The sequence below is a fragment of the Urocitellus parryii genome, chromosome X (assembly GCF_045843805.1).
Source record: "Urocitellus parryii isolate mUroPar1 chromosome X, mUroPar1.hap1, whole genome shotgun sequence".
Taxonomy (NCBI): Eukaryota; Metazoa; Chordata; class Mammalia; order Rodentia; family Sciuridae; genus Urocitellus; species Urocitellus parryii.
This window is the reverse complement of record NC_135547.1, coordinates 121,365,882-121,378,099: the sequence shown is the minus strand read 5'-3', so window position 1 is coordinate 121,378,099 and position 12,218 is coordinate 121,365,882. Positions and strand designations below refer to the sequence as shown.

Sequence of the window (12,218 nt, the reverse complement as noted above, 5' to 3'; positions counted from 1 at the left end):
GGATGGTTTCTGCTTGTAATTATAATGTAGCTTGGGTGAGATGGATGGGAAAATTTGGACTTTATTTGGATTATTTTCAAAAAATATTTCAGTTAAAGTTCTCCCTTCCTCTACGTGGTTTATGCCTGTTGACATAAACCAGGTTTTAATTCTTTGCTGTGGGACCTGCCCTGTGCACCATAGGATATTTAGCAGCATCACTGGCCACTATCCGCTAGATGGCAGTGTCATATCAGTTGTGACAACCATATAGAAATGACTATATAAATTGCCAAATAACCTGGGTGGGCAAAATTATCCAGTTGAGAAACACCGACATAAATAATACTCTCCAAAAAAGCTGAACTTTTAGGCTAGAGATGGCTCTATTTTAACAAAATTATTTCAACCTGACAGTTTCAGAATGTATAATATCAGCCATTCACTCCCAACTAGAGATCAAGCTTGGCCTTGAAGACCTTCTCCAACAATGACACAATCTATAGCTTTAGATGCCATCACATCCCCCAGCCCCATCCTGCCCTTGTACATACAGGGTTTGGTTTGGTTTGGTTATACCAGGGAGTAAACTCAAGTGGCACTTAACCACTGAGCCACATTCCCCAGCCATTTTATTTTGAGACAGGATTTCACTGAGTAGCTTAGGGCCTTGCTAAATTGTGGAGGCTGGCTTTGAAACTGCAATCCTCCTGCCTCAATCTCCTGAGCCGCTGGGATTACAGATGTGAGCCACCATGCTGGGCTGTTCATACAGTTTTTAAGCGTGACGAGGCTACTTACTGTTTCTATTATATCCTCTAAACCAGGATTTCCACACTTAACTTGCACTATCCAGTCAAATCTTACTTATTCCTGAAGGTCTTAATATAAATGTCCACATTCCCCCTGAAACCTCCCAGATCCTCTGTTAGAAGTGATAGCTTCTGCCAGGTGCAGTGGCATACCACTCAGGAGGCTGAGGCAGAAGAATCACAAGTTCAAAGCCAGCCACAGAAACTTAGCTGAGGCCCTAAGCCATTTAGCAAGACCCTGTCTAAAAAGCTGGGATGTAGCTCAGTGGTTAAGAGCTCTTGGGTTTAATCCCCAGTATCAAAAAAAAAAAAAAAAAAGGAGTGAAAGTTAACAAACTTCCCACCCCTTCTCCCTTGTCATCCAGAAATGTTCCCTAGAAACAATGTCACCAATTTCTTAAGTACCCATTCAGAGATAATCTAGGTATACCCAAGAATTTGTTGTAGCTGTAATGATTTGTTCATTTTCTTTCTAAGCACCACTTCTTTTGGTACTGTAACATGTGTTTTGTAATGTTATTTTCTTTGATTCCGTATAGTCTGTGGAAGTAATCATGCATTAAAATAATTCGTCCTCCTAACAATAATCCTGATAATAAACCATTAAACAATAAAGGTATACCTTTTGCTTTTATATAAATCCTTCACTGTGCTATAATTTCTATACCTTGCTTCTGTCGCTTTCCAAATATCATGGGGTTTGTTCTGTACTAATACCTACCAAACTGTGTTATTCTTCTTAAGGACTGGGTAGTGAGCTATTACATAGAAACTAGATTTAAACTACTGGTTCTCAACCACAGGTGATTTTGACCCTACTTCCTCCCACCCAGCAGACAGTTGACAAGATTTGGGAACATTTTTATTGCAGTAATTGGGGGTAGATGCTATTGGCATCTAGTGGGTAAAGGCCAGGGACACCATTAAACATCCTACAACACACAGAACTTCTCCCCTCCACCCCTGCTGCAGCAAAGAATCATCCATCCAAAATGTCAATAGTTGCTGAGGTTGAAAAATCTCAACATAAACAGTCTGTGATTGATAAATATTTAAACAGTTTACAACATTATCTTTATAAATAATGCAGCTTAATATTTCATTTTCCAGACACATAATAATTTCCTCATATATAATTTCCACATATGTAATTATCACCCTATTACTCTGAATAACTTTGTTCTTTTCTTTAAAAAAAAAATGTACTAGGGCAAACATGTATAATAAGCCTTTGTTCTTACTCTGGGCTGTTTTCCAGGAAATTATTAGATTCATAGAAGTAGGATTACTGTGTTAATGGGAAATAACTTCTTTCTCTGGAATTATATGAGGTTCTTATTTGCATTAGGAAGAGAATGTTTTCCCTGAATTACATCTGTTTATTGCTTTTATGTAGAAAAGTGGTTGATTTTTACATAGCTATTTTAGATCCAGCCATTTACTTAGAGGTTTTGGTTGACATTCTTAGTATGGTGGTGCCCAGGGATGTCATATGGGTGGGGATGTCCCTCCTATCAACTCTTAGCTTCTTTCCAAAATTAACATATATTCTAAAATCCATATGCCTCACTATACCCACAACTTTAGGACAAGTCCTGAGTCCTCCAATCACAATTTCTTATGGTTCTGAGAACTTTGAACCATTACTAATAAGAGTCTTAGATATTAGAAAGGAGGAAGAAAATTATTCGTTTGTAGGTAATATGATAACAAAAGAAAATTCACAGTAGCTGAATCCAGTTTGGGCTAGCAATATCTGAGTGTTAAATATGACATAACTACTATCATGCATAACTAATTAGAACAAATTTTTAATAAATACATATGACATAAGATACTCATGAAACAATAGTCTCTATGATATTAGGAAAGTATCATTTCCCAATTTTTCCAGAAGCTTTTTTTCTTCCCATCAAGCGCTCTTTCTCTCTCTCTCTCTTTTTTTTTTTTTTTTTTCAGCCTTAATTCAGCCTGGATGATATGGTTTGCTTTTGAAAATGGCGCATAGCAAGCTAGAAGAAACAGGCTGTGTGGGAGATAGGACGCTGGAATTTGGTCATAAGTTTTAGGTGTGAATCACTAGAGCCTTTCCCTTCCTCTCTAGGATATTGTTCAGGAACTGCCTGCAAATGCTGCTGGCTACCAACCAGTTATTATGAGTGTGGCTTTTCTGATAGGCACACCCTTGGAAACAGGGTGGTTTTGTTCTCATGAAGAAAATCAAAGGACCTGCTGAGGCTTGTAGTGAAAAACTTTTTTTAAAATACTTTTTAGCCTAACTAAGAACATGATGAATGAGACCATCCTAAAATGACGCAGGAGTAACCACTAACCATCTCAGTTTATCCAGGCCTGAGGGGTTCCCAGGGACATGAGACTTTTCAGTGATAAAACCTGGGAAGATTTAAGACCATAATTTAAGGGTGGTTTTGAAAGACACAAAATATGTTTCTTCTCAGGGTAGGTGTGTGCTGTGAGTACGTCTTTTTTTCGGGGGGGGGGGGGAGGCGTGCGGGTACTGGGGATTGAACTCAGGGGCACTTGACCACTGAGCCACAATCCCAGCCTATTTTGTGTTTTATTTAGAGACAGGGTCTCGCTGAGTTGCTTAGGAACTCACCATGGCTGAGGCTGGCTTTGAACTCACAATCCTCCTGAGCTACTGGGATCACAGGCATGCACCAACATGCCTAGCTAAGTACCTCTTTTTTGAACTAAACTAAACTTGGGCAGGGCGTTATTTTTTAGATCATCCTGTGCTTGTGACCATTTATAGCTGCCTTAAACAAATTATCATATCAGGAGAGACTAAAAATTGGATAACTGCAAAATTATTCCACCCCTTACTGCTCAGGCCTCTTTAAAATCTTTTGGTCCTGGGAATTGAATGCACGGGCACTTAACCACTGAGCCACATCCCCAGACCTTTTTATTTTTATTTTGGGACAGGCTCTTGCTAAGTTACTGAGACTGACTTTGAACTTGCCATCCTTCTGCCTTAGCCTCCTGAGTCACTGGGATTATAAGCATGCACCGCCACACTCAGCTTAGAAAGTTCTTCTATTAGTTAACTAGTATCTATGCTTTGTTTGGAGACATGCAAAACAATCTAATCTTTCTTAACACTATTTCACCTCCTATCACTAAGAGGATCTTGCTTCCTTAATATATAAGGAACTTATGTAAAATAATAAAAATAATACCAATAAGGATAAACCTTGAGCTGGGTGTGATGGCGCATGCCTGTAATCCAGGCAGCTCAGGAGGCTGAGGCAGGAGGATCACAAGTTTAAAGCCAACCTTTGCAGTGGTGAGGCGCTAAAGCAACTCAGTAAGACCTTGTCTCTAAATAAAATGCAAGGGGCTGGGGAGTGGCTCAAGCGGTAGCGCAGTCGCCTGGCATGCGTGCGGCCCAGGTTCGATCTCAGCACCACATACAAAGATGTTGTGTCCGCTGAAAACTAAATAAATAATAAATATGCAAAATAGGGCTGGGGATGCGGCTCAGTGATTGAGTGCCCCTGAGTTCAATCCCCAGTATACCCCCCCACCACCCCTGCCAAAAAAAATAAATAAACCTTGGCAAGTCCTGCCAAAGTTTAGTTTAGCCTGAAAAGGAGATACTTATGGTTTACACACTATTAATAATACAGCACAACAGAAAAAATACAGGCCAGAGATCTAAATATCTATGATAAATGAATGTTTTAAAATGAAAAGAAAATCAACCTTGCTCAAATAAAAGAAATGTCAATTAAAACTATGATGAGGCATTGTTTTTCACTTGTCTAAATAGCAAAGATTTAGCTGGGATCCATGGCACACATCTGTAATCCTTGCAACTGAGGAGGCTGAGGCAGGAACATCACAAGTTTCAGTCCAGCCTCAGCAACTCGGCAAGGCCTTAAGCAACTTAGTGAGACCCGTCTCAAAAAAAAAAAAAAAAAAAAATTTAATAAAAGGACTGGAGATATGGCTCAATGATAAAGCACCCGCCCCTCAGTTTAATTCCCAGTCCAAAAAAAAAAAAAGAAAGAAAGAAAGAAAAAGGGCAAAGATTTAAAAAGTCAAGTAAATGCATTATGTTGGTGATGTTGAAGGAAAACAGTTGCTTTCATACTTCACTATGATAATGTCAATTGGTACAATCATCATGACAGATACTTAATGAGACCAATAAAAGTTAGGTTTTTGAAGAATATTAGAAAAATGCTAACAGTATAATGTTAGGTAAAAAATGCAAAACATATATAGCAAGATAACAGAAAAAAAGTACTGGAGGAAAATAGATCAAAAATAACAATATTTTTGTACACTAAGATAACATAACAGCAAATCCTAATTTTGTTCTTTATATTAGCCAGCATTTTCAAAATTCATAAGCCTGTATAAGTTAGATAAACCTCTGAAGAAAAGGTGATGAGAGACTACAGGTGAACTTGGCTTTAAATTGTAGACTTTTTAAAGTCCATATGAATAGACAGTTGCATCCCTGGCTTACCAACCCTGGTGGGGAAAACCAACACAGTCATTTCTCATGATTCAAGGCAGTTATGTTTTATAAAGTTACCATGATCACTGGATTAGTGAATGCTGAACCACTGTTCCTACAGGAAATACAGGATTGGGTTCCTTCAAGCCTCCATAGTATTTTTGTCAACCTGTCAATATCTGACTCTGTTTTATGTGTTTCTGTGTAAAGACACATTATGTAATATGTATTGTCAATTAATTGACATTGAACTCTCAGCCAACAGTGCTACAATTCATACATGAACACAGTTTATGTAAGATACACTGTTCTCCATGAGAAAAGACACAACAATTACTAATTGGGCATTATGTAAAATTGTGGATGTGTAACCGACGTGATTCTGCAATCTGCATTTGGGGTAAAATTGGGAGTTCATAACCCACTTCAATCTAATGTATGAAATATGATATGTCATGAGCTTTGTAATGTTGTGAACAACCAATAAAAAAAAAAAAAAAAGAGAAAAGACACATTAACGGTATTCTTTCTTTATTTATTTTTAGTTAATGAACACAATATGTTTATTTTTATTTGTTTATTTTTATGTGTTGCTGAGGATCGAATCCAGGGCTTCACGCATAAGAGGCAAGCACTCTACCACTGAGCTACAACCCCAGCCCTACATTAGCTGTATTCTTGTGTGTAGGGGTTCTAGACAGCACTGTGGAACTATGCTTGGGAGCCACTTTAACAGTGAAATTACCAAGAAGAAGCATGAAAATATAAGAAATGTGACACTAAGACCATGAAAAGGACACTTGCTTACATTATGAGAACTGAAACAAGAAAGCCGAGCATCACCTTATTCAACCTTAGGTGGGAACATGAACACTGGGCAACTCCAATGTTGCACCACTCCATACATGTCCATGAATTACCACAATAGCCCCACAAGTATTGATTTGGGGTTACCAGTGAATTTTCCAAGTAGGTGAATTCATGAAAATGCAATCCACAAATAATGCACATCACCTGTGATTACTGATTTACAGATTTAAGGAAAATTTTTAAAAAGAAAGCACCAAACATGGATATTTGACAGTTGAGTTTTTAAAGTTGAATGCCTTCCAATATATAAAATAGTCTCCTTAGAAGGCACTTTCCATAATGGAAATGAAAGTAATATGTTTCCCCATTCATTTTATTAAATATACTTGTTGTCTTCAGCAAAAGTCATCTTTATTATCCAATTAATTTTAGCCAGTAGTTACTGAAGCAATTTACAGTTTTCTTGGGTGTGGTGAGGGGAGGTTTTGTTAAGTCCCAACTCTAACACAAGACAGACAGAAAATGATCAAGACCACCCTTAATGTATAATGTATGTGAGACTAGTAAAAAATATAACACTATGCAGATCAAACAAAGGAGAAAGTGCATCCTCTTGGGATTGTCTGGAAAACTTGATGGACATTATGACGTTTGAAAAAATTTTTAAGGGATTAGTAAGACGGAAACTAGAGGGAGGTATACAGAGACAAGTTCTGGGAAAAGTGTTGGAATCCAACATAGAACATGAGACACATGGCTCCCGAAATTGCTGTTATGTAAAGCACAGTGCTCCCGATATATTAGCAGAGATGAACTAGATGGCAAATTGCTAAAGGAAGACAGATCCCAACTACCCTGATCCTGTTTCTAGAAGTTTCTGGGTTCGTTTAACTTCTACACTATGGTGGCTAACTCTCTAGCCAGCTTTCATATCCTTAACTAGACCACATATGGATATGAGTAAGGATCATGCCCCATTCTTCTTTAGCCTCATTCCTTCTGCCTTGTACCAACAGTCCCCAACACACAACGAACACACGGAAATACAAAAGATCACCCTATACCAACACTTGCATGTCACCAGCCTTCAGTAAATATTTACTTATTCACTAATTGGCTTTGCAAATATATTAAACCTTTAACAAGCCCTGGATTGTTTGTTAAGAATAAAGAGCAGGTCTGGGGATGTGGCTCAAGTGGTAGCGCGCTCGCCTGGCATGCGCGGGGCACTGGGTTTGATCCTCAGCACCACATAAAAATAAAATAAAGATGTTGTGACCACTGAAAACTAAAAAATGAATATTAAAAAAAGAATAAAGAGCAAATGGCTAAACTTTGTAACAGGAAGTGTCACTGAGTTCTCCCAGAAAAAAAAAAAAAAAAAAATATATATATATATATATATATATATATATATATATGGAAAATGGAAAACATTGAACGTGCCACAATATTATATTGCATATTTTTTCCATATCTAACCAAAACTAAAAATATTATTCAACAGAATCTCTAAATTGTGCAATTAAACTTGCAAAGGTCTAAGTATGTCCTCAAAACCCTAATTTTTAGGCTATGTTGCATTTTGGCCCCCTGATTCTATAATTTCTTAGAACCTAGTATAAATACTCACTGAGTTCTTGAATTGTCTTTGGGGGTTTATATTACATGAGGTTAAATGTATCTATTCTTGCATAGAAATATATATATATATATATATATATAATCAGATCTTAATAGTTTTTTCATCTCCAATAAATTTTTTTAATTATAAAAGTACTTTAAGAAGCCAATTTTTGCTTATTAACTGCTCAAATGAAATGCCTCCAGTGGTACAAATCCAAAGAATATTAATAGTAAATACTTAAACTTGAGTACATCTCATGTAAAATTGATATTGCAGTTCTATGATAAGACAGTGCATAGCCAGAAACTTATAAAATGAATTTTAGTCTATTATCCATTATTCCAAAATTGAATTTTCAATTAGAAGTGAGTTTTAAAATACACACTTTCACAGGCAAATTGTCATACTTACTGTTTCAAAACCTCGATGTGGATGATCAGGAAACCCACCAGGTCTACCTCCTTTAAATTCATCAAAAAGTAAAAACGGATCCAGATTTTTTAACTGAAATCAAAATATAATTCATCAGATTAGATGTGTTTTTTCAGCCATGATACCAGAGACTGCATTCATGAACAGATTTAGCAAAACTCATCAAAAACTACATAGCCAGAAAGCAACTTCTTGTAATGAAAATTGCTTTCAGAAAGAATTCCTTATTTCTGCCTGTACGGTGGTACGCACCTATAATCTCAGTGGCTCAGGAGCCTCAGACAGGAGGACCTCAAGTTCAAAGCCAGCCTCAGCAATGGCAAGGTGCTAAGCAACTCAATGAGGCCCTGTCTCTAAATAAAATACAAAATAGGGATGGGGATGTGACTCAGTGGTTGAGGACCCCTGAATTCAATGCCTGGTACCAAAAACAAAATTTTTTTTTTTAAAAAAAGAATTCCTTAGAACTCCTTATTCCTGAAACAATAGGGAATTTTTTTTTTTTCTGATTGTGTTAGAGAGTTGATGTTTTACTAAGAGTGAACAAACATTTCATAATCACTTGAGATATAAATAGTGAAGTACAAATAAGATTATCTGTGTCCTAAACAGATTCATAATGGAACAGACTACAAAACCAAGTATTGCAATGTGATTGTAAATGCTCTAAGGAAAGACAATTTTACACATGTGAGAATGAGGTAGAATAAAGGAGGTCTTAAAGTACATGTAGGAGTTAATCATTAAGCTGGGCATGGTGGCACAGGCCTATAATCCCAGCAGCTCTGGAGGCTGAGGCAGGAAGATTGCAAATTTGAGGCCAGCATCAGCAACTTAGTGATGCCCTAAGTAACTTGCCAAAATCTTGTCCCAAAATAAAAAATAAAAAGGGCTAGAGGTGTGGCTCCGTGGTTAAGCACCCCTGGATCTAATTCTCAGTAGAAAGAAAGAAAGAAAGAAAGAAAGAAAGAAAGAAAGAAAGAAAGAAAGAAAGAAAGAAAGAAAGAAATGCTAATTAAAAGGGAAGCAGAGCTTAAAAGATTTGGAAAATCCTCAGCCTACTTGGAATAAAGCTTTCTCATTGTAAAGAAATGTGTGGGAGAAAAACCAAGGATGTGGCCAAATCACCACTTGATAAGGAGCCATTTTAAACAGAAGCTAGGATATATTGTCCAAAACAATGGAAGAATGAGCCCACTCTTGGTGCCAATTTTCTTATTCTTTTTGAGGTGCTGTAACAATATACCATAAACTGAGTGGCTTATAAATGACTATATATATATATATATATATATATATATATATATATATATATTATTATATATATTATTATATATATTATTGTATATTTCTTATTGTTCTGGAGGCTAAGAAATCCAAGATTCAAGATTAAGGCACCAGCAAATTCAGAGTCTGGTGAGGATCCACCCCCTGGTTCATAGATGGCAACTTCTAGCTGTGTCCTCACATACTGGAAGGGGCCAGCTGACTCTATGGTATTAATTCCATTTGTGAGTGTCCCAGCCCCAAGACCTACCTCTAGAGGGCCTCCACCTGCTAATAATATCACCTTCGAGATTAGGGTCTCAACATATCAATTTGGGGACAATTTCAACCATATCAAAACTATTTGTAATACTGGTCACCAATCCATAATGTAGGAACACACACAGGAAGAAAGCCATGACCAGGAAGAGATTACAGAAGCCAGGGGGTTGGTTGAAGCGAGTCAGAGAGATGACCTTGATAGGGGACAGACAGATGAGGATGGTGGGAACACAAGAGAATAATCCTATAAGATGGACCCACTGTGCTGACCCCACATGCTTTCTTTTTCAAGAAGTGATTTACCTGCAGCCCTGCAGGGCATGATTGGACCAATATGTCACATTCCTGAGCAAACTACCTGTTAACTGCAGGAGAAATGCAGACCCAAGATAAAGTTGATGGGAGGAACCCAGGAGACTTTGGTGACCAGATCCTGAAACTCAGGAAGATAAGGGTAATTCCTCCTAACCATAAAATCTTAACCTAACCATAAAATCTTAATCATAAAAGAATGGTTAAGAATCCAATTAGAACCAGTCAGCAGGGCCCAATATAACTAGAGTGGTCATGGCAGTGGGGATGTAGATGTCTGATGCCTGTCTGATGTCACCCTGCTGTCAGTCAAAAGTCAAGAGGTGAACATGGGTAGGAGTCTCTGGAAACTTCTCTGGGATCCCCAATAAAACTGGAGTGCAGGAGAGGCAAACTGTCCCTTGTATCTCTCATAGGACCCTCTCTCTCCCTTGAGAGTATCTCCTTTACCTTTTTCTATACCTTCAATCAATTCTTGCCTGTTACTCTGAGTGACATGTCGGAAATCTTTCTGACTTGATCGAAATAACTGGGGTTTGAAAGGAGGCAGGGGGGGGGGGGCGGTCTCTGCATGCCTCAATTTCCCAGAAGGCCCCAGCTCTGTAACAACCAGTTTTAGTGGCCAAAAGGTGAAAGATAGTGTTAGAGACTATCTTTCTCCAATAAGTATGAGTATCTTGTGTTAAACTGTTGTACTAAAGTGTTATTTGCAGGGTCAAGAATTAGTACTTGGGGCTGGGGTTGTGGCTCAGTGGTAGAGCACTTGCCTTGCACATGTGAGGCACTGGGTTCGATCCTTAGCAACACATAAAAATAAACAAAAAATAAATAAATAAACAAAATAAAGATATTTTAAAAAAGAAAAAATTAGTCCTCATCAAAGTTCCTAATATTTTCTAAACATTGAGCATAGATTCCACAAGGTGTTAAATAAATATGTGTTATCTGTATATAAGATCAGTTTATATGAAAACTGATTTTCTAACATGTTTTAACTAAGACCCCAACTCAATCACATCTTTCTTTCTCTACATATTAAACTGATGCTCTTTAAAATTTTTCCTTTCCTGTACACTCTTCCAAATCCTTTAACTGCCAAATTCAAGCTGTAGCTTCCAAGTTATTTCTTTTGATCTCCTGAGAAACTCAATCAAAATCTGTGGTCACCACCCCTTGGCCCACAGCACTTCCATAATAAAACTCCAGCAGCCTGGTATTTGTTTAAGTCAGGAAGCACTGGAAGTACCAACTAGGAATGGCAGTTCCCTGGGGATAGGACACATGCTGTGCTTTTGTTATGATGCTAGGGCTGTGCTTTTGTTATGATGCTCCACTGAATTTAGAATACTTCTATATACAAGGAAGGTACCCCACAAAAATCCTGAGTAGTACTTGTGTTAGATTCCCTAGTTTTCTGTAGCTAGGTGTAGTCATATGATTGAAACTGGCCACAATGTAGAAATTACAGAGTGGAGCCTTTAGGAAAATTCCTTATAAAAGGGGGATGGACAGCTGAGGTGTGTTCTTTTTCTTCTCCCCTCTTCCTCCTTTGTGTAACAGAGTGTAAATGGTTGTTGATGCCCTTGTTGTTGCTTGGATATAAGGTATGCCCCCCGCCCGCCCCCCAGCTCCTATGTTAATGCAGGAATATTCAGAGGCAAAATGATTAGATTATGAGAACTGTAACTTAAAGCATCCATCCAAGTTTGAATGAACTAATTGTGTGGTAACTGTAAGCAGGTGTGGCATGACTGGAGGAGGTGGCTCACTGGGAACATACCTGGAAGGGTTCATCTTCCCTATGGCCCTTTACCCCTCTCTCTGCTTCCTGGATTCTTCCCCTCTGTTTCTTGGCTGCCAGAAACAGTGCAGCACTCCTCCACTATGCCCTTTCGCCATGATGTTGCTTCATCTCAGGCCCAAAGCAATGGAGTTGGCCAACCATGAACTGAACCTCTGAAACCATGAGTCTAAATGTTTCCTCCTCTAAGTTGTCTTGTCAGGTATTTCGATCACTGCAATGCAAAGATGACTAACATAGCCCTAATAGTTGTCTTGGACCATAAGGAATAAACAAGGATTATGACCTATGATAGAATGAGTAACAGTGAGGCCTTTAACCCCCTGACTGCCTATTTTGGGGCTTTACAAAAGAGAAATACAAACACTTCTGTTATCCACTAGTTTTGGATAATGCTGTTACACA

At 38.0% G+C, this 12,218-nt stretch overlaps 1 protein-coding gene across 2 annotated transcripts in view; it reads right to left on the bottom strand.

Moving 5' to 3' along the window:
- Pir (pirin) overlaps nt 1-12,218 on the bottom strand; it is a 103,968-nt gene that overhangs the window by 84,740 nt on the left and 7,010 nt on the right. For both annotated transcript variants that reach the window (XM_026396730.2, XM_026396729.2), the window contains exon 3: nt 8,132-8,224. In XM_026396730.2, coding sequence (XP_026252515.1) covers nt 8,132-8,224 — 93 coding nt within the window. The remainder of the gene's footprint in view (nt 1-8,131; nt 8,225-12,218) is intronic.